The sequence below is a fragment of the Pleurodeles waltl genome, chromosome 8 (assembly GCF_031143425.1).
Source record: "Pleurodeles waltl isolate 20211129_DDA chromosome 8, aPleWal1.hap1.20221129, whole genome shotgun sequence".
NCBI lineage: Eukaryota > Metazoa > Chordata > Amphibia > Caudata > Salamandridae > Pleurodeles > Pleurodeles waltl.
This window is the reverse complement of record NC_090447.1, coordinates 452,565,161-452,591,011: the sequence shown is the minus strand read 5'-3', so window position 1 is coordinate 452,591,011 and position 25,851 is coordinate 452,565,161. Positions and strand designations below refer to the sequence as shown.

Sequence of the window (25,851 nt, the reverse complement as noted above, 5' to 3'; positions counted from 1 at the left end):
TGTAAAAAGTCACTGTTTCAATGAGGTGGAAGAACCTCTTTGGGCGGTTGATTTATCTTTCCCTCTAAAATTATTTCCTCTTTAAGAGCCTCTGAAGGAGCCCCTGTTGTAGAAATGTGGCCCTTGTTTATACTGGGATGTGGATGGTTCTGTAGCCGATTTGAAAACACCCCTAAACTGCGGCCTGCGAAAAGTTCCCCGAGATGGTGTAGTGTATAGAGCACCCATAGCTTTAGCTGTATCAAAGTCCTTTTTTAGCCTTTATTTTGTGGTATCAAACTCTGGCCCAAATAGGTGTTGCTTAAAAAAAGGCATATTCAACACTGCCTGTTTTATTTCTGGCTTAAACCCTGAACCCCTTAACCATGCGTGCCTTCTAATGATGACAATGGTGTTGATACCCCTTGCACCTGTTTCAGATGCATCTATAGCGAATCTGATTTGGTTATTGGAAATAGCACGCCCTACCGCTACTATCTGCTGTGCCCTTTTTTAGTGTTCTGGTAGAAGGTACTGCATCAGACCTTCCATTTGATCCCAATGAGCCTTATCGTATCTTGCTAAAAGTGTCTGAGAATTTGTAATCCTCCAATGGTTAGCAGCTTGAGTTGCTACTCTTTTTCCTGCTGCATCAAATGTACGACTTTCCTTGTCTGGAGGAGGAGTATCCTGTGTAGATTTGCTATTAGCTCTCTTTTTTGCTGCACTAACGACTATAGAGTCGGGTGGTAATTGAGATCTAATAAAAAACAGATCAGAGGGTGCAGGTTTATACTTTTTATCCATCCTGGGTGTAATAATTCTGGATTTTACAGTTTTTTTGAAAATGTCTTATGCATGTTTAAGCTTGTCTGGGAGCATAGGGAGACACTGATACTCCTTATGAGTAGAGGTTAATGTATCAAATAAAAAAATCTTCCTCAAAGGGATCTGTATGTAGTTGTACATTATGACACTCAGCTGCTCTAGCTATAACCTGATTATAAGCAGTGGTATCTTCAGGGGGAGATGGTCTTGCAGGTATAAGTTAGGATCATTGGGAGGGATGGGATCTGTGTCATATAAGTCCCATGGATCTATATCCTGTTGAGTTTTGTATAAATCATCCCCATGTGGTGAAATAGGGGATTGTGGAGAAAATTGTGAAGATGGTAGTGGTGGAGTATCTGGTGGTGGAGAAGCAGGAAGTAAAGGAGAATGGGGTGATGAAGGCTGTTGTGGTGCCTTTGGTTTCTCCCAGTTTCTAAAGTTTCTTGAAAAATCAATTTATTTTTGATAGTTGGAGGAGGAGAGGCTATGATTCTTCCTGTGTCCTTATGTGTAAAGAAATGCCTCCTTGGCATGGTTACCCCCCGACTTTTTTGCCTTTGCTGATGCCAAGTTATGATTTGAAGGTGTGCTGAGGCCTGCTAACCAGGCCCCAGCACCAGTGTTCTTTCCCTAACCTGTACCTTTGTCTCCACAACTGGCACAACCCTGGCACCTAGGTAAGTCCCTTGTAACTGGTACCCCTGGTACCAAGGACCCTGATGCCAGGGAAGGTCTCTAAGGGCTGCAGCATGTCTTATGCCACCCTAGGGACCCCTCCCTCAGCACATGCACACTGCTTCACAGCTTGTGTGTGCTGGTGGGGAGAAAATGACTTCGTCGACATGGCACTCCCCTCAGAGTGCCATGCCAATCTCACACTGCCTGTGGCATAGGTAAGTCACCCCTCCAGCAGGCCTTACAACCCTAAGGCAGGGTGCACTATACCACAGGTGAGGGCATAGGTACATAAGCACTATGCCCCTACAGTGTCTAAGCAAAATCTTAGACATTTTAAGTGCAGGGGAGCCCTAAGAGTATATGGTCTGTGAGTTTGTCAAACACGAACTCCACAGCACCATCATGGCTACACTGTTTGGTACCAAACTTCTCAGTACAATAAATGCACACTGATGCTAGTGTGCAATTTATTGTAAAATACACCCAGAGGGCATCTTAGAGATGCCCTCTGAAAACATACCCAAATTCCAGTGTAGGCTGACTAGTTTGTGCCAGGCGGCCACACACCAGACATGTTGCTGGCCACATGGGGAGAGTGCCTTTGTCACTCTGTGGCCAGGAAGAAAAGCCTGTACTGGGTGGAGGTGCTTCTCACCTCCCCCTGCAGGATCTGTAACACCTGGCAGTGAGCCTCAAAGGCTCACCCCCTTTGTTACAGCGCCACAGGGCATCCCAGCTAGTGGAGATGCCCGCCCCCTCTGGTCACTACCCCACTTTTGGCGGCAAAGCTGGAGGAGATAATTAGGAAAACAAGGAGGAGTCACCCACCAGTCAGGACAGCCCCTAAGGTGTCCTGAGCTGAGGTGACCCTTACTTTTAGAAATCCTCTATCTTGTGGATGGATGATTCCCCCAATAGGATTAGGGATGTGCCCCCCTCCCCTCAGGGAGGAGGCACAAGGAGGGTGTAGCCAGCCTCAAGGACAGTAGCCATTGGCTACTGCCCTCCCAGACCTAAACACACCCCTAGATTCAGTATTTAGGGCCCCCCCCAGAACCTAGGAAACTAGATTCCTGCAACCTAAAGAAGAAGGACTGCTGACCTGAAGCCCTGCAGTGAAGACGGAGACAACAACTGACTTGGCCCCAGCCTGTCTCCCTACTTCGACAAAAACTGCAACAGCAACGCATCCAACAGGGACCAGCGACCTCTGAAGCCTCAGAGTACTGCCCTGCATCTAAAGGACGAAGAAGCCCCCGGGAACAGCGGCCCTGTTCAACAAACTGCAACTTTCTGCCACAAAGAAGCAACTTTAAAGACTTCACGTTTCTCGCCGGAAGCGTGAGACTTTACACGCTGCACCAGACGTCCCCGGCTCGACCTGCGGAGAACTAACACTACAGGGAGGACTCCCCGGTGACTGCGAGCCCGTGAGTAACCAGAGTTGACCCCCCTGACCCCCCACAGTGACGCCTGCAGAGGAAATCCAGAGGCTCCCCCTGACCGTGACTGCCTGTAACAAGCGACCCGACGCCTGGAACCAACACTGCACCCGCAGCCCCCACGACCTGAAGGAACCGAACTCCTGTGCAGGAGCGACCCACAGACAAACCTCTGCCTAGCCCAGGTGGTGGCTACCCCGAGGAGCCCACCCTGTGCCTGCCTGCATCGTTGAAGAGACCCCCGGGTCTCCCCATTGCTTTCTACACAACACCCAACGCCTGTTTGCACTCTGCACCCGGCCGCCCCTGTGCCACTGTAGGTGTACTTTCTGTGCCTGCTTGTGTCCCCCCCGACCCCCCCGGTGCCCTACAAAACGCTCCTGGTCTGCCCTCCGAGGACGCGGGTACTTACATGCTGGCAGACTGAAACCGGAGCACCCCTGTTTCCATTGAAGCCTATGTGTTTTAGGCACCTCTTTGACCTCTGCACCTGACTGGCCCTGAGCTGCTGGTGTGGTAACTTTGGGGTTGCCTTGAACCCCCAACGGTGGGCTACCTTGGACCCAACCTTGAACCCTGTAAGTGTTTTACTTACCTGTGAACTTAATTACTTACTTCCCCCAGGAACTGTTGATTTTTGCACTGTGTCCACTTTGAAAATAGCTTATTGCAATTTGTGTCAAAACTGTACATGCTATTGTGATTATTCAAAGTTCCTAGAATAGCTGAGTGAAATACCTTTCATTTGAAGTATTACTTGTAAATCTTGAACCTGTGGTTCTTAAAATAAACTAAGAAAATATGTTTTCTATATAAAAACCTATTGGCCTGGAGTAAGTCTTTGAGTGTGTGTTCCTCATTTATTGCCTGTGTGTGTACAACAAATGCTTAACACTACCCTCTGATAAGCATACTGCTCAACCACACTACCAAAAAATAGAGCATTAGAATTATCTCTTTTTGGCACTATCTTACTTCTAAGGGGAACCCTTGGACTCTGTGCATGCTATTTCTTACTTTGAAATAGTACATACAGAGCCAACTTCCTACAAATGTTTTTTAAAGTTTTACAAGTTTGATTCAATCAAGATGGCTTTAGGTGTGCCACACCTTTGTCATAAGTAAAGGCTGTTAGACTACTATTTGTTCTTTAGAACACTCTGGGAGGTTGCAGCAGAACACAATGTAATCAACTGACAGCCTGCTCATGTTGGAAGTACGTTTTACTGAGAATGTCAGATTTCATTCTCATACGGCTGAGAAAGATAATGTGAATTTACAGAAATATGATCTTACTTTTAGCTTTTGGAGCACCTTCTATAACCTCTATGGGAAAATCACGACAAAACCGTTTTCTCTCAAACATGGTTCATTGAATCCCAGCAGGGTAAAATCACCTCAGAACACATCACAATTCCTAAAATTAGTATGTTATCACAAATGATGTATATTGTAACTAAAACTTGTTATCACCCTTTAAAAGCCTTTTTGTGACCCTCAAAATCTGCCATTCACTACAATGCATTCCAATGGGGTGCCAACATGTATATTCATCCCAAGATGGCTGTCAGCACTTCCAGTCAATCAGATCTCACCATGAGATCTGTGCTTAGGCGCCGCCAAGAAATACAAATTTGGACATCCATAAGTTTATCCTAAACTATTGAACGGATTTACACCAAAGTAAAAAAAAAAAACACAATCCGGGCAATAAAATCTAGCTTTATGTCAAATTTAGTGCAATTCCATCCAGCGAATCGTATTCAAATCTCTTATGAGAATTAACATGAGAAACGCACTTCATCTGACACCCTCTTTTTCTTGGCCCTCGCTTGACAGATCACCTCGAAACTTTCCATGCGCAACAAGAATCCCCAGCACTCTTTTTTGAGGGGGAAAATTTGTGAAGATTCATCAAACGACACCAGAGACATTGGGAAGTAAAAAATGCTTTTCCTATGGAAACATGGTTATAGCTCTACCTAACTTCTATCTATATCACACTAGAAAGCTGTGTCAATGCCTAACGAACATAGCCTATAGTTGAGCACAAATTCTTAACAGCTAGGTAATTAGAGCTGCTGTTGCTTAATGCTGTACCACTCCAAAGTAGCACTGCAATTTTTATACTGAGTTGAATCAAATTAGGCAACGGGAATTACTTGATTTTAAGTCAGAAGCTTAGTAATTACAATGCAGGGTTTAAAAAAATATCTGAATGAAAATGTAGTTTGTATTCCAACTCTCATCTTAGCAATACTCTTCATCAGAATTCAAAATATAGAATGTTGTACCAGCCCGTCTGGCATTGCAATGTTGAGCCTGCAGATTTCTCAAAGTTCTATGCAGTCTATAAACATCCTACTAACCTAGATTCATGTTGCAAACTACTGCTGACCCTTTATCTGGGAAAAGGTCAGGGAAGGAGTATTAAATACACATCTGAAAAAAGCAAACAAAACCATAGACAGCAAATATTTATTGTTTCTGTATTTTATTTTTGCAAGGCACGACATTTAATTAATCACTGCAAAATAAAAAGTGACCAATGATTTAAGATATTTAAATTCACAATAAAGTAACCATATATGGGAGGGAATTAAAATTATCCTCAGTAGTTCTGATAGCGTTCCACTTTAGTTGAAGTGCACTGAAAGGCTATTTTGCAACTGCTGAGTTTAACGCTGCCACACTGAGAAGTCAAGTTATTTGGATTTCCATTCCACTTCACTACCAGATTGAAGAACAAGTATGCACTGGATAGGCCGATTTAAGATCAGCCATATAGTTTTCCAATTTTTTTTTTTTTTTTTAGATTTTTATTTCTGTACAAAAGATGAATACAAACCACATAATTTGTAAATGGTCAATTTGTACTTTTGCCTTTTTTTTCTAGAGCAATTTACACATTATTTGACACGTCAATTTGTGTACACTGGAAAGTCGAGTAGGAAATGATTTTCTTGTCTTACATGGTATTGTTAGAATACGAAAACTTAAAATACATCTTTCAAACTTTTGTTTTTTTTTCATTTTGAAAACACCTTAGTAACGGAAAGCACGCCTTAAGAAATCCCGACTGAAGTATAAGCATTATAATCTATTGCTAAACTACAACATTTTCAGTGTCCTATAAAGTAAACATTTAAACTCATCCTTTCTAAACTTAGCAGAAAATAATCATTTTGCCATCCGTGATAAAAGACAGTACTCTCTACGGTCCCTCTATTCTTAGTTTTCATGCAGCATTCAAAGTCAAAGAAGGTCGGTTTGCAAAATTAAAGGGCGGAAGAAGTGGGCCTCATAGGAGGGCTTGAGGCGACTTTCCTCCGGCTAGCAAGGTCGTCCTTACCTTGTGGCAGAATACTAGAAGACGGATTGGATAGGGGCACACTTGCGTTACGACCTTATTGTCCCTGTGAGCGGGATCAGCGCTTCCCCTGGTGTCCGCCCTATTGAGCATATGCCTGTGGGATCTGATCTGTGTATATCCCTTGGGAGATGTAATAGACTGAGTACACATGAAGTCCTTTGTGGAGAATTTTACCTACATCGTACTCAATTTGTATTTATCTGCATTTACGGCATGCATGTCTTGTTGCCCTATGTCCACTCAAAGCAAAACCGCTGGTGGACAACCTGCTGGATCATATAATATCCTGTATTAACAAATCCTTTGTGAATAATACCAGACAGGATTGCTCTTCTCAGGAACGCATGGGAGGCAGATGTGGGTCCTTTAGAGGACGGGGGACTGGCAGGACGGGCTGGTAGCGCCTAGAACAGCATACACTGAGTCACAATACCACCTTATCCAGGTCCTACATGTAACCTACTTTACTATACCTGAACTCTGGAAGAGAGACTTGATAGCATCACCATTGCATCTATGTTGCAGCCATGTGGAAGCGACATTACTTCCTAAGGTTTGGGACTGTGGGGTGCTTTGGCCCTTTTGGGAGGGGTTTCTACCAACCCTGGGACACGCTTTGGGGAGGGAGCTCCCTAGGGAACCCAAGCTGGTGATATATATACATATCCAAGTGGATAGCAATCAATAAAAGAAGGCTCTGCTGGGGGTAGCCTTAATCTGTGCACAAGTCATCACTGCCAGTCACTGGAAGGACACTTCGGCTCACTCATGGAGTCCTGGTGCAAAGGGCAGGATCAATGCATGCATCGGGAGGGGCAGATTAAGTCTGGTATTGCCCTTAGTAACATGCCAAGGTGTGGGGGAAATGGGCGGCCAATAGAGGTATCCTTCTTTGCGCAAGGTCACACAATAGGTGGTCCTGGGATGACTAAATCCGTTTCTTTAGGGGCACTCCATGATTCCTTTTCTGCCGTTCCTGGGGTCTTGGGTGCCCTCTCCCCCCACTTACACATCCTCATCTTAAATATAAAAATTAGTTAATTACCTGTAACTGCGGATCTACAGTATTGGCATCATTACCTGTCGTCTGAGTGGGAGTCACAACGTGTCATAATAAAGTAGTAAGCGTCATTACTGAAGGGCAGAATGGCAATGATCATTCTCTTTAATAGTCTGTCTTTTTTCTTTTTTTTAAACTACAGGAATTCAGGTGACAGCACCCTGTAGAATACTCGCAAGAGAGGCTGAATCCCTCAGATTTTCAAGCACAAGTGTCAATAAGACCATCTCAAGCTTTAAGGGGAGCCTCTCAGGGGAGGAGGGTGGGTCGCATGTGGATCTATGAAAAATACCAAGAGTGAGGAACCGTAGTTACAGGTAAGTAACTCATTTTCTCCTCCGGTAGTCACACACTTGAATCAGAATAGCTAGCAGTTACTGTAGTTAAACATTGTAGGAATCTAAGTACCTTTGAGGATGGCGGGTAACAACTTAACTATCAAAAAAGGAAGGGAGTCAGAGGGACTGAAAAGCTTGTCCTCCTATCGATATGTCACCACACCACCGGAGCCAGTCAGTTTGTTTAGACGCTCATATTGGTCACATAGGTATTGATGGTAATAACCCTCCACTAAGTGTAGAAAACACTTGTTTTTAATAAGGAAACAAGTGTTTGACACTTAGTGGAGGGTTATTACCCTCTATGACGCCGACTCTTCTAGCCAAAATAAAGAGTCAACAGCAATGTCACCTTCCATGCAAGAAACTCTAGTTCTACTTTGCGGATGGGTTTGAATGGTGGTTTCATAAGCTGGAGAGAACTATATAGGATGACACTCTGGAGGAGGTACTCGTACTGGAAGAAAAGCTATGAACCCCTTCATAAATTGTCTGATTAGTTTTGGGGAGCTTAGGGAAAGAGATTACGAAGAACGTCTGTACTTTGAGATTTCTGAAAGGTGAACCTTGACAGACGTATACACTAATCCAGATATAGGGAGGGATAGGAGGTAAGGCAGAATCAGCTCAGGTGATGCTTCCACTGATGTTACGTAAGATTGTTGACAGCATGAACAGTATCGCTTCCATTTCAACTTGTATGCTTTGTTTGTGGCTTCAGCTCTTGCTTTTAACAGGATATCTCTACAGTACTGAGGACTGTCTACGTCTTTGAACTAGTAGAATTCAAGAGCCATGCACACAGGTGGAGAGAGGCCGGTTCCAGGTGTAGGACCTGCCCTGGTTCATGGACAACAGTGCTCACACGTTACAGGGAGGTGAATGAGATTGAATTTCAAGAGCAGAAGCTTTGTGAACCAATGCTGTCGGGGGCCACTGTGAAGCAATGAGGATCAGGTGGCATTGTTCCCTTTTCATTTTCCTGAGAAGCCTGGGAATGAGAGGGAATGGGGGGAAAGTGTATGCTTAGATCCTGGACCATCTGATTGAAAACGCATTTCCCCATGACCCTCTCTGTTGTTCCCAGCTTGAGTAGACGTGCCATAGCGGGTGTGATTCGAATGAGGTTGCTGAATTAACCAGTCACTTGGATCCATTATTTGTCCAGCTCCTCTTAAACAGGTTTCATTCTGAGACAGGTGCAGGGCACCAAAAGAATGGACAATGACAGGCCAATAAGTGACTTGAGAAGACGGACAGCAGACCCTTTTTTCGAAAGAGTGAGCAAGTCATGCGTTTAGTTTGTCTTTCTGTGGACAAGAATGCTTTGTCCTGCAACATATCCAGGATTGCTCCTAGAAAGGTTATCTTCATTGAGGGAGAAAGTAGAGACTTTGGATAGTTTGCCGTGAGCCCTATGGATTGAAATGAAGTGTAGGCAGGTTGTGTAGCCTCCGACGCTTGCTGAAGGGATGGTACCTTTATAAACCAGTCTGCGAGGTACAGAAACACTTGCAGGCCTTTTGTCTGAGATGTGTTGTCACTGGGAAGAGATATTTGGTGAAAATCTGGGGAGCCGATCAGAGTCTGAATGAAAGCACCTTGAATTGATAGCGAGTGCCAGCTACCATGAAGCAGAGGAACTTCTAATTCTTGGGACGGATAGGGACAGGGAAGTACACATCTTGCAAATCCAGGCCGGCCACATAAGCTCCATGATTGAGGAGCTGTAGTATTTCTTTGAGAGTGACCATACGAAAGGAGCTTTTCTGCAGGCCATTGGTGAGTTTGCCGAGATCCAGAATGGGACACCATTCTCCCGATTTTTTCCTTACAAGGAAAAAACGAGAATAGAAGCCCAATCCCTCTCTGACAGTGTGTAACTTTGATCAATATGGCTAGCGCCTCTCTCCTAAGAAGGTGTAGATGGAATGCAGGTGCTCGTTGTGGTGAAGTGGTAGGTGGATTTTTGATAAACTCCAGAGTGTGGCCATACTTGATGACACCGAGAATCCATTTGCCCATTGTAATTTGTTGCCATTGATGGTAATGTTAAGAAATTCGTGCTCCCATAGAACGAGGTGTTGTAGTCAGTACTAAGATGTGGTCACTGTTTTCTGACAGTCTCTCTTGACTGTGTTGATTGTTTTCGCTGTGGGTGTCATTTTGAGTCTGAAGCTTCTGGTGACGCATGGGTATGGTGGTGCAGGTGATAGGTAGGACAAAAGGACTGATAGGGCTGGTATGATTTCTATCGTTCATATCCTCCACGAAAAGAATAGTCACCTCTCTCACGGACCCCTCTGAAAGGTGTCTTTCTGACCTGAAGTGTACCTAATGACCTAGCAGTGTCTGTGTCCGCCTTGATTGTTTTTAGAGCATCAATGTATTTTCCAAATAATGCATTGCCATCATATGGATTGTCTAAGACATTCAATTGCACTTCAGGACAAAATGTAGCTTCTTTAAGCCAGCCCTGGCATCCGAAGACCGCTGACCCTACAAGCTGACAAAACCCAAGGAAAGCTGTGTTCATAGAGCAATCAAACATTACAAAAGATGACCTTTCTCCCCCAGTCATATATTCTGTGCTTCCACTCGCCTGTTGTCTGGCGGAAGATCCAGATATGGAGCAATGTCTAACCACATTTGGAGGTCATACCTGCCTGGGTTTGCTGAAGAGTGCACTGCAAGCACAGAAGTCACCTGAGATGGGGGAAAACCATTTGTCAATATTATCAAGACGTCTGCCTTCCTTGTTAGGTGGTGCTGTAATGGGCACAGAAGGGTTTTTGACCGGCGCTGAGCTGCCTGCTTAACAGAGTCTGGTTTTGGGTGTCCTACCATACATGCTGGAGAATCCTCAGGGGCCCTGTACTTTGTCGATTCTCTGGCGAACTGCAATCACTGCAGCTGGTGTTTTCATTATTTTAATACTCTCTTCTCAGATGTAGTCAACCATAGGGATTGCTCTCTTTGTTTTTCTTGACTGGTCTTTAAAAATCCTACAGAAAGCAGTCAGATGGCTTCACTGTCATTGGAAGCTGAAATCACATAGCTGCTCTTTCCATTAATGTATGAAAACCAATGATATCTTCAGGTGGAGAACCTATTGGTTGAGGTGCTGGGGAGATGATGTGGGAATAAAATAATCATCTCACTCATTGGCCACTGAATGTGTATCCTGAATTTCTCCATCTTCTCTATCATCCTCGGACGATGGTGGATTATCCCTTGGAGGCATGGAAATATTTAATGTTGGGGGCATCCTAGATGTAGGAGGTGGCATAGGAGGTGGTGATGCCGGAGCTGGTGGACACACAGGTGAGGGTGTTTTTCCAGCAGGCAAAGGGAAACGTCCGCAGTAATCTTGTAACATGTCTCTCAAGTCTTGTAGCAAAGCCACAGGTAGTTGAAACAAGGCTTCAGGTGGAGGTTCCATACACTGTCTTGATTTTTCTACATTCTATTGTCGATGATTTGTATGCTCATAATAGCCTCCTCCTCCTCATCATCATCATCATCATGGTACTTAACATGTAGTTGGGATGGGCTAGGAGCTGGTCCAAAAGGGCCATCATCGTCGTCATAAGAGTTTTCCAAGTCCAATAACTAACTAGGAGGTAAAGGAGAAATTTGGGTAGGGTCCTGCATACAGTGTCTCGTCGATGGGGCATCCGAACGTTTCTCTCAGTGCAGACCATGGCCTACAGGTACTGGCAGGCCGAAGGCCTCTTGTTTTGGGGACCTATTTTTTTTTTTTTTTTTTTAAATGTTCAACCCAAGGTTGAGAGGCAGGGGATGTGAGTCTCCAGAGTGACGTTGGTGATTACAAATTCGAATTCTGCGTCTGTTTCAGATCTGGCCTCAACAGCGAATGCCTCTTCTTCCGCTACCGAAGCTCGAGGATGTTGTTCTTCGTGAACATCATTTTGATGGCTGAAGAAGTCAGGAGTGTCCTCTGTGGTCTTCCGCTATATCTCGAGCTGGTGTCCCTGACAGTCTCCGAGAGCCCTTAAGCTGAAGAAGCAACAGACCTCGCAATCTGCCTCCCTGTGATTCAGTGACATATACAAGTTACAGACCTGATGGGAGTTGACCTGTTGGTATTTGGGGTGACAACATGGGCAGAAATTAAAGCCATTCATTGCATTTCCAGCAGAGCATTCTATGGAGAGCCTGCTGGAGACTGAGTGTAAAGGCCCTAATGGCAAGGCCCTGTGGGGGCCACGACAGAAGCATGTTGACTCAATGAACATTTATACCTTAATAGGCGGATGGGAGAAACGTGATTGAGAACAATATCGATGTGGGTAGATTAGGAACCAAAGAGAGATCCAATGACAGTCTTGAGTTGGAGCACAAGTACATACGTACAAACTCAACGGTGTAGAGTAACAGTGGAGTCAATGCCCAAGTACAGTATCACCAAGAAAGGAGTCAATCTACCTCATGACTTGAAAGACTTCTTGGAAGAAAAACAACTTGCACACATCCAGACCAAACACTAGATGGCAAAAGTATGCACAGCATGTGTGTATCTACAGCCACACATGCCTCAAACACAGACTTTCTATGCTTAAAACAGCCTAACATAAGTCCACTGGACATACTCCCAATGGGAAGAAATAACATATCCTGCTTTACTTCACCTTTAAATTAAATACATGCTTTATAACAATCACTGCAAAACAACATGATTTACTCCAGAAAAACAGTCTATTTGTGGGATTAGGCTGCTGAACACAAATGAAAATGTCACTTACCCAGTGTACATCTGTTCGTGGCATCAGTCGCTGAGATTCACATGGTATGCTCTCTTGACATCTAATGTATGTGAGCTCGCCATCTGGTGTTGGGTCGGAGTGTTACAAGTTGTTTTTCTTCGAAGAAGTGTTTTCGAGTCACGGGACCGAGTGACTCCTCCTTCTGTGCTCATTGCGCATGGGCGTCGACTCCATCTTCGATTGTTTTCCCCGCAGAGGGTGAGGTAGGAGTTGTACTATAGTAATAGTGCCCGCGCAATGAAAAATGTAAGTATGTACCTATTAAAGGATTAAATAATATATATACAAATGTACAAAATTGAAGGTAACTTCTGAACTGCTACAGGCTTCCGGGGAGGTGGGTGGGTCCATGTGAATCTCAGCGACTGATGCCACGAACAGATGTACACTGGGTAAGTGACATTTTCAGTTCGACGGCATCTGTCGCTGTAGATACACATGGTATGCATAGACTAGTAAGCAGTTAGTTCCCCATAAGCGGTGGTTTAGCCTGTAGGAGTAGAAGTTGTCTGAAATAGAGTTCTTAATACAGCTTGACCTACTGTAGCTTGTTGTGCGGATAGCACATCTATACAGTAGTGTTTGGTGAATGTGTGAGGCGTAGACCAAGTGGCTGCCTTACATATTTCCTGCATTGGGATGTTTCCTAAAAAGGCCATTGAAGCACCTTTTTTCCTTGTTGAATGTGCCCTGGGAGTAATGGGCAGTTGTCTTTTTGCTTTAAGGTAGCAGATTTGGATGCATTTAACTATCCATCTGGCTATACCTTGTTTTGATATTGGGTTACCTGCATGAGGTTTTTGGAATGCAATAAATAGCTGTTTAGTTTTTCTGATGTTTTTTGTTCTGTCAATGTAGTACATTAATGCTCTCTTGACATCTAATGTATGTAGTGCTCTTTCAGCCACAGAATCTGGCTGTGGGAAAAAAACTGGTAGTTCTACCGTTTGATTTAGATGGAATGGTGAAATAACTTTTGGTAAAAATTTTGGATTAGGTCGTAGGACGACCTTATTTTTATGTATTTGTATAAAAGGCTCTTGTGTTGTGAACGCTTGAATTTCACTTACTCTTCTTAGAGATGTAATGGCGATGAGAAAGGCAACTTTCCAGGTTAGGAATTGTATTCCGCAAGAGTGCATGGGTTCGAAAGGTGGGCCCATGAGTCTTGTTAGAACCACGTTTAGGTTCCATGAAGGAACAGGTGGTGTTCTTGGTGGTATAATTCTTTTAAGCCCTTCTATGAATGCTTTGATAACTGGTATCCTATACAAGGAAGTTGAATAGGTAGTTTGCAGGTATGCAGATATTGCTGCAAGGTGTATTTTAATAGAAGAGAAGGCTAGCTTTGCTTTTTGTAAATGGAGCAAGTAATTTACTATATGTTTTGGAGTTGCGTCTAGTGGTTGTATCTGATTATGATGGCAGTACCAAACAAATCTTTTCCACTTACTTGCGTAGCAGTGTCTAGTGGATGGCCTTCTGGCCTGCTTTATGACTTCCATACACTCTTGGCTAAGTTGTAAGTGTCCGAATTCTAGGATTTCAGGAGCCAGATTGCTAGATTCAGCGATGCTGGGTCCGGGTGTCTGATCTGTTGGTTGTGTTGCGTTAACAGATCTGGTTTGTTGGGCAGTTTGATGTGTGGTACTACAGACAGATCTAGCAGTGTTGTGTACCAGGGTTGTCTTGCCCACGTAGGTGCTATTAAAATAAGTTTGAGTTTGTTTTGACTCAATTTGTTTACTAGGTAAGGAAGGAGAGGGAGAGGAGGAAAAGCGTAAGCAAATATTCCTGACCAGTTCATCCATAGGGCATTGCCTTGGGATTGCTTGTGTGGGTATCTGGACGCGAAGTTTTGGCATTTTGCGTTCTCTTTTGTTGCAAATAAGTCTATTTGTGGTGTTCCCCAAAGTGTGAAGTAGGTGTTCAGAATCTGTGGGTGGATTTCCCATTCGTGGACTTGCTGGTGATCTCGAGAGAGATTGTCTGCCAGCTGATTCTGGATCCCCGGAATAAACTGTGCTATTAGACCAATTTGATGGTGGATTGCCCACTTCCATATTTTTTGAGCTAACAAGCTTAACTGCGTTGAATGTGTTCCTCCTTGTTTGTTTAGATAATACATCGTTGTCATGTTGTCTGTTTTGACAAGGATGTATTTGTGGGTTATGATTGGTTGGAAAGCTTTTAGTGCTTGAAAAACTGCTAATAATTCTAGATGATTTATATGCAGTTTTGTTTGATGTATGTTCCATTGTCCTCTTATGTTGTGTTGATTGAGATGTGCTCCCCACCCTGTCATGGAAGCATCTGTTGTTATTACGTACTGTGGCACTGGGTCTTGGAAAGGCCGCCCTATGTTTAAATTTATACTGTTCCACCATAGAAGCGAGAGGTAAGTTTGGCGGTCTAGCAACACCAGATCTAGAAGGTGACCCTGTGCTTGAGACCACTGTGAGGCTAGGCACTGTTGTAAGGGCCTCATGTGCAGTCTTGCGTTTGGGACAATGGCTATGCATGAGGACATCATGCCTAGGAGCTGTAGTATTGTTCTTGCTTGTATTGTTTGGTTTGGAGACGTGTTGAATGACCCTGTTGAAATTGTGGATCCTTTGTGGAGTTGGCGTTGCTACTCCTTTTGTCGTGTCTATTATGGCTCCTAGATATTGCTGTACTTTGCTTGGCAGAATGTTTGATTTTGCAAAGTTGACGGTGAACCCTAGTTTGTAGAGGGTTTGTATGACTTGATTTGTGTGGTTTGAGCATTGTGTGAGCGAACTGGTTTTGATTAGCCAGTCGTCTAGATACGGGAACACATGTATTTGCTGCCTTCTGATGTGTGCAGCGACTAATGCTAGGCATTTTGTGAATACTCTTGGAGCAGTTGTTAAACCAAAAGGCAATACTTTGAATTGGTAATGTATTCCTTTGAATACAAACCTTAGATATTTCCTGTGTGATTGATGTATTGGTATATGGAAATATGCGTCCTTGAGGTCTAGGGTTGTCATGTAGTTGTGTTTTTTGAGCAATGGTAACACTTCTTGTAGTGTGACCATGTGAAAGTGGTCTGATTTGATGAATGTGTTTACTACTCTGAGGTCTAGAATTGGTCTCAGTGTTTCGTCCTTTTTTGGTATCAAGAAGTACAGTGAATAAACTCCTGTGTTTATTTGTGTGCTTGGTACTAATTCTATTGCATTTTTTTGCAGTAGTGCTTGAACTTCTATCTCTAGAAGCTGTGAATGGTATTTTGATAAATTTTGTGATTTTGGTGGTATGTCTGGAGGGAATTGCAGGAATTCTATGCAATAACCATGCTGGATAATTGCTAGGACCCATGTGTCTGTAGTTATTTTGTCCCATGCTTCGTAATATTGACGTATCCTCCCCCCCACTGGTGTTGTGTGGGAGGGGTGAGTGACGTGTGAGTCACTGCTTGTTGGTAGTGGTTTTGGGGCTTTGAAATCTTCCCCTATTCCTAGGGAATTGCCCCCCTCTATACTGGCCCCGAAAACCTCCCCTGTACTGTCCCTGGTAGGTGGGCGGTGCGGACTGTGAGGTGCTAGCTTGTGTGGCCTGACCCCGAAACCCTCCTCTAAAAGGTGTTTTGCGGAAGGTGTTATAAGATCCTCTGCTCTGCGGGAAGTAGAGGGCGCCCATGGCCTTGGCAGTGTCAGTGTCCTTCTTGAGCTTTTCTATGGCTGTGTCGACCTCCGGACCGAACAGAAGTTTTTCGTTTACTGGCATGTTAAGCACTGCCTGCTGAATTTCTGGCTTGAATCCAGACGTTCTGAGCCATGCGTGCCTACGGATGGTAACCGACGTATTAATGGTCCTTGCGGCCGTGTCTGCTGCATCCATGGAGGAGCGTATTTGATTGTTGAAAATGTTTTGACCCTCCTCAACAACCTGTTTTGCTCTTTTTTGCAGATCTTTTGGGAGATGTTCAATGAGATGCTGCATCTCATCCCAGTGGGCTCTGTCGTATCGCGCTAGCAGCGCTTGTGAATTTGCGATGCGCCACTGGTTTGCTGCTTGGACCGCAACCCTCTTCCCGGCTGCATCGAACTTCCTGCTTTCTTTATCTGGGGGAGGTGCATCCCCAGAAGTGTGTGAATTTGCCCGTTTTCTGGCAGCCCCTACCACCACAGAATCTGGTGGCAGCTGAGAGGTGATGAATACAGGGTCCGTAGGAGGCGCCTTATACTTTTTGTCCACCCTAGGCGTCACTGCCCTACTTTTAACTGGCTCCTTGAAAATGTCCTTTGCATGGCGTAGCATGCCTGGGAGCATCGGCAGGCTTTGGTAGGAGCTGTGGGTTGAAGAGAGGGTGTTAAATAAAAAATCATCCTCTACTTGTTCAGAGTGTAGTTCCACATTATGGAATAGTGCTGCTCTAGCCACCACTTGTGAGTAGGCTGTGCTGTCTTCCGGTGGTGATGGCCTAGTTGGGTATGTGTCTGGGCTGTTATCAGACACAGGTGCGTCGTACAAGTCCCACGCATCCTGATCTTGGTCATCGTGGCTCATGGCGGTGTGAGCTGGCGAATGTGACGGGGTGTAAGTTGGTGAAGCCGGAGTTACAGGTGGAGGCGAGGGAGGAGGTGTTACCTTTTGTGCTGTTTGTTGCTGAGGAGTAAACTGAAGCGTTCTCTTTCGTTTGACAGGTGGAAGGGTACTGATCTTCCCAGTCCCCTGCTGAATAAAGATACGCTTTTGCGTGTGATCCACGTCAGTGGATTGCAGTTCTTGTTCAAATCTATGTTTCTTCATTTGTGAAGACATAGAATGCTCTTCAGTATAGGAGCCTGAAACAGGGTCTGATGTCGCTTTTTTCGGCTCCGAAAACCCTGTTGATTGTTTTTTCGGCTCCGAGGTAACCTTCCTCTTTTTCTGTGCCGAAAATTCTTGGCCTTTATGGTCTTCGGCGCCACTGTCTCGGCGTCGATCCGTGTCGACACCGAACTCTCGGTGTCGATGCTTCTGTTTAGCACTCTCTCGGTCCCGAGGAGGCTGCGTGCCGGTGTCTCGACCGAAGTCGGACGATGTCGACACTGAATGGGCCTTTTTCGGTGCCGATTGTTGGTCACCGTGAATTTGGGTGGAGCCATGGCCGGTTGGCAGTGGCGTCCCCTGGGCCTTCTTTCCTTTTTTAAGTTCTGATCTCGACGTCTTACTCACAATTTTTGTAGAGCCTAGCTCGTCGGAGTCTGAATCCTGGATGGAAAAGGATTCCTCCTGTTCCTCTTCTGTCTCGAACTGTCGACGCTCCTTTGGCGTGGACGCCATCTGCAGTCTTCTCGCTCGACGGTCGCGCAGAGTTTTTCGGGACCGGAACGCCCGACAGGCCTCACAGGATTCTTCGCTGTGCTCGGGTGACAGGCACAGGTTACAGACCGAGTGTAGGTCTGTATAAGGATATTTGTTGTGGCATTCGGGGCAGAATCGAAACGGGGTCCGTTCCATCGGCGTTGTTCTCCACGCGGTCGGGCCGACTAGGCCCCGACGGGGTGCCGAAATCTACCCCGAAGGGCACCGAAGCGCTTCGATGTTCAACGCGTCGTCGTATGTGTCTATCTCGAACCGGATCGCAACGATACCGTCGAAAATCTTCCGTTTTCAGCTATCTTTCCGTTCCGAAACCCGGAGCAACAGGAACACGTCCGAACCCGATGGCGGAAAGAAAACAATCGAAGATGGAGTCGACGCCCATGCGCAATGAGCACAGAAGGAGGAGTCACTCGGTCCCGTGACTCGAAAACACTTCTTCGAAGAAAAACAACTTGTAACACTCCGACCCAACACCAGATGGCGAGCTCACATGCATTAGATGTCAAGAGAGCATACCATGTGTATCTACAGCGACAGATGCCATCGAACCATTGATTTCAAAAGGCTTGGAAAACTCTGAGAAAATACCACTGAAATAAACACAAAATAAACACAGAAAACAGGACAGTCTGTAGATTCAAGTGTTACGGTAACTGAAGATAGACAAAAATAGAACAAATGCAAGGCACCCACATGGGTCTAACAGCACAGCTTTACGCAGGAAACTGTACACCTCAGAAATTATGTTTCTTTCACAAATGTTATGAGACCTGCTATAAAAGATATCAGAAGATGCCTGGACACAACTAAGTTCTTATTCTGGTCTGAATTGTATAGAAGCACATGAACCTTATCCAAAACATCTACAATTGCTCTGTAAGAGCAAAGTAGTCAGGGGAATAAGAAAACTTTAATTAATCAAAAAGCTTTGCAATGCACACAATACCTCATATGACCCTACAACAACTACCCTAAAAATACAAGAAAAGGAATAATACAAAATAAATTCCCAGCAAAGCTATAACCAAAACTAGCAACACAATTCGGGCAATATTTTGGAGACAACAAAAACAAAAGACTGCTAAAGTTTTATTCTGAAAAGATAGAGAACAATGATAAATTACCATTTTCTGTATAATGTTTTCTGAAACTATGAACTTGAAAATGGATTTTAGACTGACTGAGTAATCCTCATACAATCTCAGTTTTGTAGCTAGATGATATGGCTACCAAAGACACATAGCTTTAAAGTGCTTCCATATTCAGATCGGGGCAGCAAGTAAGAAGTTTACAGAAATGGTATTACGTAACCGTTGTAGCAGGCAGGTGTTACTAGTAACCACAGCATTATATCATTGCATATGATTGTAAGAGGAGTAAGAAAGCACACAGAGAATCAACCCCCTAAAGTATTTCCATTGTGTAACTTGGAGAGATCAGGTTAATAGTTCAATAGCGTTGGTGATGGATTTAAATTCAGAAATATTAGTACTACTCTTTGGCATACAAAACACTTATTTGGAGAGGGGGGGTAATCTACGTAAATGCCTTAGAGGCTGTACTATCTGGAAATGGTAATACATTTTGTTATATACTGGGTATTTATAGTTATGTTGTACAGCACAGATGCCCTGATCTTGTTCACTCCACCAAGGTTTGCAAAATACAAATCAGACAGCTATTGCTTTCATGCAAATATTTAAAAAAACAATCAAAAAGTTTTTTTTCAAAAGCAATTTATTTTGAATGGCTATTGAGATCATTTACTTTGAGTAAACACCAAGCTTGAATACTCAACATGTGGAAGTAAGTTTACCTGAATGACTCGTGGCCAGGGGTGTCAATAATCAGCATTCCAGGTATCTTTACTTTCTCCCTGTCAAACTAAAGCATATTAACAACCTATTATTACAATGCTGTGTTTTTTTGATCCAAGAAGCAACATGCCATTTCTAGCTAGAACAGAATACATGTAATCAATATTTAATGTACAAACCTGACGCGTATGTCAAATACATTTTTTATTTACGCACTAACAGGAATGTCTCAAAATGCATGGTAAACACTTGAAATAACATCACTTACCGTCTTCACCATCTTTGCCTGTTCAAAAATAGCATCCAGTGGTACATTTGTGGCCCCAATTTGTTGAGTTATTCCACCAGCTTCACCGTCTTGCACGTGAGTATGGCGGAGCTACGTGAAAGATAAGACAGATAAAAGTATAACACAAAGTGCAAATAGAAGTTACCAATAAACGGTATATTACAAAAAATTAAACTCCTTCAGTTCTATTTGTACTTGACTAATAGAAAGGACTCCGTGGCAAAGAGTTTAAATATGTTTGCAATCTGAAACATTACAGGAGAAGCCACTGAATGAAGTGGCGTAGGCCACGTTTTTGACAAGTAATTTTGCTTAAAATGACAACAGCAGTAAATGATCTCTAGCCTCCCTGCCACCTGGCTGAGTCTTGTTCCAATGCACATGGATATCCCACAGAACACACCCTCCCCCTTCTAGTCCGGTTTTACCACACACTCCTTTTCTTCTTTCCAAGCACAATAGGCCATCTGTAGGAAGTTGGCTCTGTATGTGCTATTTCAAAGTAAGGAATAGCATGCACAGAGTCCAAGGGTTCCCCTTAGAGGTAAGATAGTGGCAAAAAGAGATAATACTAATGCTCTATTTTGTGGTAGTGTGGTCGAGCAGTAGGCTTATCAAAGGAGTAGTGCTAAGCATTTGTTGTACATACACACAGGCAATAAATGAGGAACACACACTCGGAGACAAATCCAGCCAATAGTTTTTGTTATAGAAAAATATCTTTTCTTAGTTTATTTTAAGAACCACAGGTTCAAATTCTACATGTAATATCTCATTTGAAAGGTATTGCAGGTAAGTACTTTAGGAACTTTGAATCATTACATTAGCATGTATACTTTTTACATAAAACACAAATAGCTGTTTTAAAAGTGGACACATTGCAATTTTCACAGTTCCTGGGGGAGGTAAAGTATTGTTAGTTTTAACAGGTAAGTAAGTCACTTACAGGTTTCAGTTTTTGGTCCAAGGTAGCCCACCGTTGGGGGTTCAGAGCAACCCCAAAGTCACCACACAAGCAGCTCAGGGCCGGTCAGGTGCAGAGGTCAAAGAGGTGCCCAAAACACATAGGCTTCAATGAGAGAAGGGGGTGCACAGGTTCCAGTCTGCCAGCAGGTAAGTACCTGCGTCTTCGGAGGGCAGACCAGGGGGGTTTTGTAGGGCACCGGGGGGGGACACGAGTCAGCACAAAAAGTACACCCTCAGCAGCGCGGGGCGGCCGGGTGCAGTGTGGGAACACGCGTGTGGATGTCTTGCACTCTTCTGTGTTAAGCCTAGGGCTGCTTGACCATACTACCTCCAAATAGAGCACGTTGGGATTGCACAGCAAGCCCTGTCCACTCACTGGTGAACCCCGGGACCCTTTAAACGGTATTGACATAACACAAGGGTGAGTTTCCAACAAATGTGTTTTTGAATATGCACTGTTTCATGAAATATTTAACTACAAAGCATTTCTCATTTTTTCAGTGTACAAGTATATGTAACACTTTGGGCATAATCAGGAGTTCTATGGCTTAGCAGACTAATACATCCAAGGAAGAGCTTTATGTCTCATCCCATGATCACATTCTCACATCCTGGCTCGTCCAGTCAACATTTCATCATCTGAGGTTAGTAAAATAAATACTAGTGCTACAAATACACATTTCACATAATGTTATTTTAAAATAGTAAATACAAATTAATTTTTAACATGCAGTTTTAGTTTAACTTTTAAGTTACTAATGTATAGAAAATCTGATGTTACAAATCACAAATCTTTAAAATTAAGAAGAATTATAACTTACCTTATCTAGAATCTTTGTCTTCCCTGTATCTACATGTCCAAGTACACAAATTACTGGAGCCCTTAGCAAATCTGTGTTAACATTTTTACTATTCTCAAGTCGTCGTTGCTGAAAAAAAACAAATTAATAAAATAAATGATTAATAATACATATTGATTAAATAGTAGCCTACGGTTTAGCTAGATATTTATATTTCTTTAGTGTAAACTTCCTTAAATAGTGTTTCACACTGTCAATAGTTTAACATTAGGTAAAATAAAAATTTAAAAAAATGGCGACTTCTAAAGTGAGACATAAAATAGATATGAGTCGGACAAACATCAGGAAAATTACCCTGATTTTCAATCACATTTTCAGGGGACTGTTGAGGCTTTGGTTCCTAAGTGCATTACAGTTGGGCAGTTACAACTTAACCATTCAATATACAGAAGTGCTTCGGTACGTGACTGCAGCAGATACTTTTGCTGCTGCAACTACTACTAAACAAAACAGGTCTTAAAAACCTAATTTATTGAAATAGTAGGTTTCAAAATGCTTTCTTTGTGCAGACTGCCAACAGTAGGCATTTCCTACAACCCATTTTGCAGCCGTGTAAACCAGTTTGCAGTAGAGGCTGAGAGTAAGCCTGGAGATGCAAATGCTGTAAGGCTATAGGTCCTTACCCTACGTACAAATATATGTGTTTGTCCTGTGGATTCCTGCATGTCCCCCTTTTTTGCCAGTTGTACGACCTCCGATCCAAAGCAACCTTTAAAATTCAGAACTCGTACTCCTCTATGACATACATGGTGTAACCTAAGAATGGTAACATTCTCCACTGACTCCCCATCCTGCAGTCGTAAATGGGTGGCCTCCTCTGCAAATGTTGTGCTTTCTCACGAGATAGTGAAAAAACCCAAGAAACTAACATGAAACGCAGAGTGAGCTGAGTGTGCACAACCTTGTCTTTGTTTTGAGTTTTTGATTCCTTGGCCCTGCTGGGGAGGGAGGAGAGTCTAGCAACTGGTTTGTGGCCAGTATATTAACCCGATTTGCAAGGGCTTGAGTGGTTTTATCTCTGGATTAATTAACCCACTAGGGTTCACAAATGCCCCTCCAGAAGACCATGCAGGCAACTCTTTCCTAGACAGCAGAGTATTGGGAGTTAGAAACTGAAGCTTATCAAGCCTCTCTGATCTCTCATAGCAGGTCTGGGGGTTAGTCTTACGTCACAGGCACTCTCCTTCCACCTCTGCCATTCCATTTGGGCACCTGGAGTATGCCTGGGAGTCCAAGACTTCAAGAATCAACACAGTATAAACCCTTAAGGGTGACTCAGACAGTGCCATGCAGGTACCTGCCTGATGAACGAGTTACTTACCTTCGGTAATGACTTTTCTGGTGGATACATTAGCTACCTGTGGATTCCTCACCTAATGAATACTCCCATTACGCCAGCATTCGACGGAAATCTTCTTCCTAGCTTCTGCACGTCGACGAGGACGTCACATTTGCCCACGCGACGCCGTCTGACGTCATACAGGCAATAAGAAGTCCTCGCCGACGTCAGTACCAACATTTTTTACGTGCCTGAGAACAATAATCCAATGCGATGAAAGACAAAAGCAATATTTCATAACATTGTAAACAACACATCACTGCGAGAAGATGGACTACAAATTTAATAAAAAAAAATTTAATAAATATATACACTTAATATATATATATATATATATACACTTTATATATATATATATATATATATATATATATATATATACCCTTGCACATATATACCTAATCTATTCCAGTCCTCAAAACCAAGAGGAGCACACTCAAGAATTACTTGGTGAGACCAAACAGGCAACGGGAGGCGGGTGGGACCGTGAGGAATCCACAGGTAGCTAATGTATCCACCAGAAAAGTCGTTACCGAAGGTAAGTAACTCGTTCTTCTGATGGATACAACTACCTGTGGATTCCTCACCTAATGAATAGAGTCCCAAAGCAGTACCGCGCCCGGTGGTGGGTGCCTGAATGGTCAAACCAAGAAATCCTGCAGCACTGACCGTGCAAAATGGCCGTCCCTTCTGACCTCAGAGTCTAAGCAGTAATGTTTCGCAAAAGTGTGAAGGGACGACCAAGTTGCGGCCATGCAGATGTCGACCACAGGAACACCTCTGGCCAAGGCCGAAGTGGCCGACTTAGCTCTGGTGGAATGAGCTCTAATACCATCAGGAGGATCCTTCTTTGCTAAAGAATAACACATTTTAATGCAAAGAACAACCCACCTGGAGAGTGTTCTCTTGTGGACTGCCTTTCCTCTCCTCTTGCCCACGTATCCGATGAAAAGCTGATCCTCCAGCCTGAAATCCTTCGTTCTGTCTATGTAAAAGCTTAACGCCCTCTTTGGGTCCAAGCGGTGTAGTCTCTCTTCTTCCTTTGAAGGATGAGGCGGAGGATAGAACGTGGACAGAGTAGTTGTCTGGGCCAAATGAAAGGGTGAAACAACCTTCGGAAGGAAAGCAGCCTTTGTCCTCAACACCACTTTATCCCCATAAAAAGTTGTATAAGGGGGTTTTACCGATAAAGCCTGCAACTCACTCACTCTCCTTGCAGATGTTATAGCCACCAGGAAGACTGTTTTAAGAACTAAGAACCTTAAGGGGCAAGAATGCATAGGCTCAAAAGGGGACCCATAAGGAAAGTCAGCACCAAAGACAAATCCCATTGAGGCATAACGAAAGGATTTGGAGGAAATTTATTCATAAGGCCCTTTAAGAATCTAAGTACTATAGGAGATTTAAATAACGAAGGTTGGTCTGGAAGACAAATGAAGGCTGACAAAGCAGACAAGTAACCTTTAATAGTAGCCACTGCACAACCCCTCTGTGCTAAAGACAAAGCAAAAGATAAAACATCTGACAAATAAGCACGTAAGGGATCAATCTGTCTCTCTCCACACCATACCACAAATTTAGACCACCTATTAGCGTAGATAGATTTAGTGGAGTGTCGCCTGGCCGCTAAGATAACATCCACTACATCAGGCGGGAGAGAAAAGGAAATCAGGTTGCCCCGCTCAATCTCCAGGCATGAAGGTGCAGACTCTAGAGGTTGGGGTGTAAAACCTGCCCCTGCGACTGCGAGAGGAGGTCTGCCCTGAGAGGGAGACGGAGCGGAGGGCACAGTGAGAGTTGGAGAAGGTCGGAATACCATACCCTCCTTGGACAATCCGGAGCAATTAAGATGACTTGGGCCCGGTCTTGGCGAATTTTCCTCAACACTCGAGGAATCAAGGGTATGGGGGGAAACGCGTAAAGCAACTGGTCACACCAGGTTCTCAGAAACGCGCCCCCCAACGCTCCTTGCACCGGATACTGGAGGCTGCAGAATAACGGGCAGTGCGAGTTCTCCCGGGTGGCAAACAGATCTATCCGAGGAAACCCCCACAACTGGAAGATTAGGCGGACTTGATCTGGATGGAGACGCCACTCGTGGTCGGCCGAGAAATGACGACAGACTGTCCGCACGTACATTCAAGACTCTGGCCAGATGATTTGCTACCAAGCAAATCTGATGGTCCTTTGCCCAGGACCATAGCCAAAGAGCTTCTCTGCAGAGAAGGTACGACCCCCACTCCTCCCTGTTTGTTTATATACCACATCGCGGTAGTGTTGTCCGTCAGGACCTGAACCGACTGACCGCGAAGGGATGGGAGGAAGGCCTTGAGAGCCAGACGTACAGCCCGTAACTCTAACAGATTGATATGAAACATCTGTTCCTCTGGAGACCAAAGCCCTTTGATCTCCATGTCCCCCAGATGAGCTCCCCACCCTAGAGTGGAAGCATCCGTTATGACTGTGGTCAATGGTGGAGGCTGCGTGAAAGGCCTTCCCCGGGAAAGATTGTCGTCCGCAATCCACCACTTCAAATCCGTGGCAGCATCTCTGGAGATCTTGACAGAACCATCGAGATCTCCTTTGTGTTGAGACCACTGCCTTCGGAGGCACCACTGATGTGCCAGCGAGCATGCGTGACCAACAGTATGCAGGAGGCAAACAGACCGAGCAGACGAAGGACCTTGAGGACTGGAATGACCGCTCCACTTTGAAACATTGGAACCAACGCCTGAATATCTTGAATCGGCGGAGG

At 44.2% G+C, this 25,851-nt stretch overlaps 1 protein-coding gene across 1 annotated transcript in view; it reads right to left on the bottom strand.

The window, feature by feature from the left end:
* The window catches only part of EIF5B (eukaryotic translation initiation factor 5B), a 675,161-nt gene that overhangs the window by 286,433 nt on the left and 362,877 nt on the right, over nt 1-25,851 (bottom strand). Inside the window, exons 11-13 of the mRNA XM_069204389.1 lie at nt 21,719-21,826; nt 19,911-20,021; nt 19,642-19,709 (exon numbers count right to left, since the gene is read on the bottom strand). Of these exons, the coding sequence (XP_069060490.1) occupies nt 19,642-19,709; nt 19,911-20,021; nt 21,719-21,826 (287 nt within the window). The remainder of the gene's footprint in view (nt 1-19,641; nt 19,710-19,910; nt 20,022-21,718; nt 21,827-25,851) is intronic.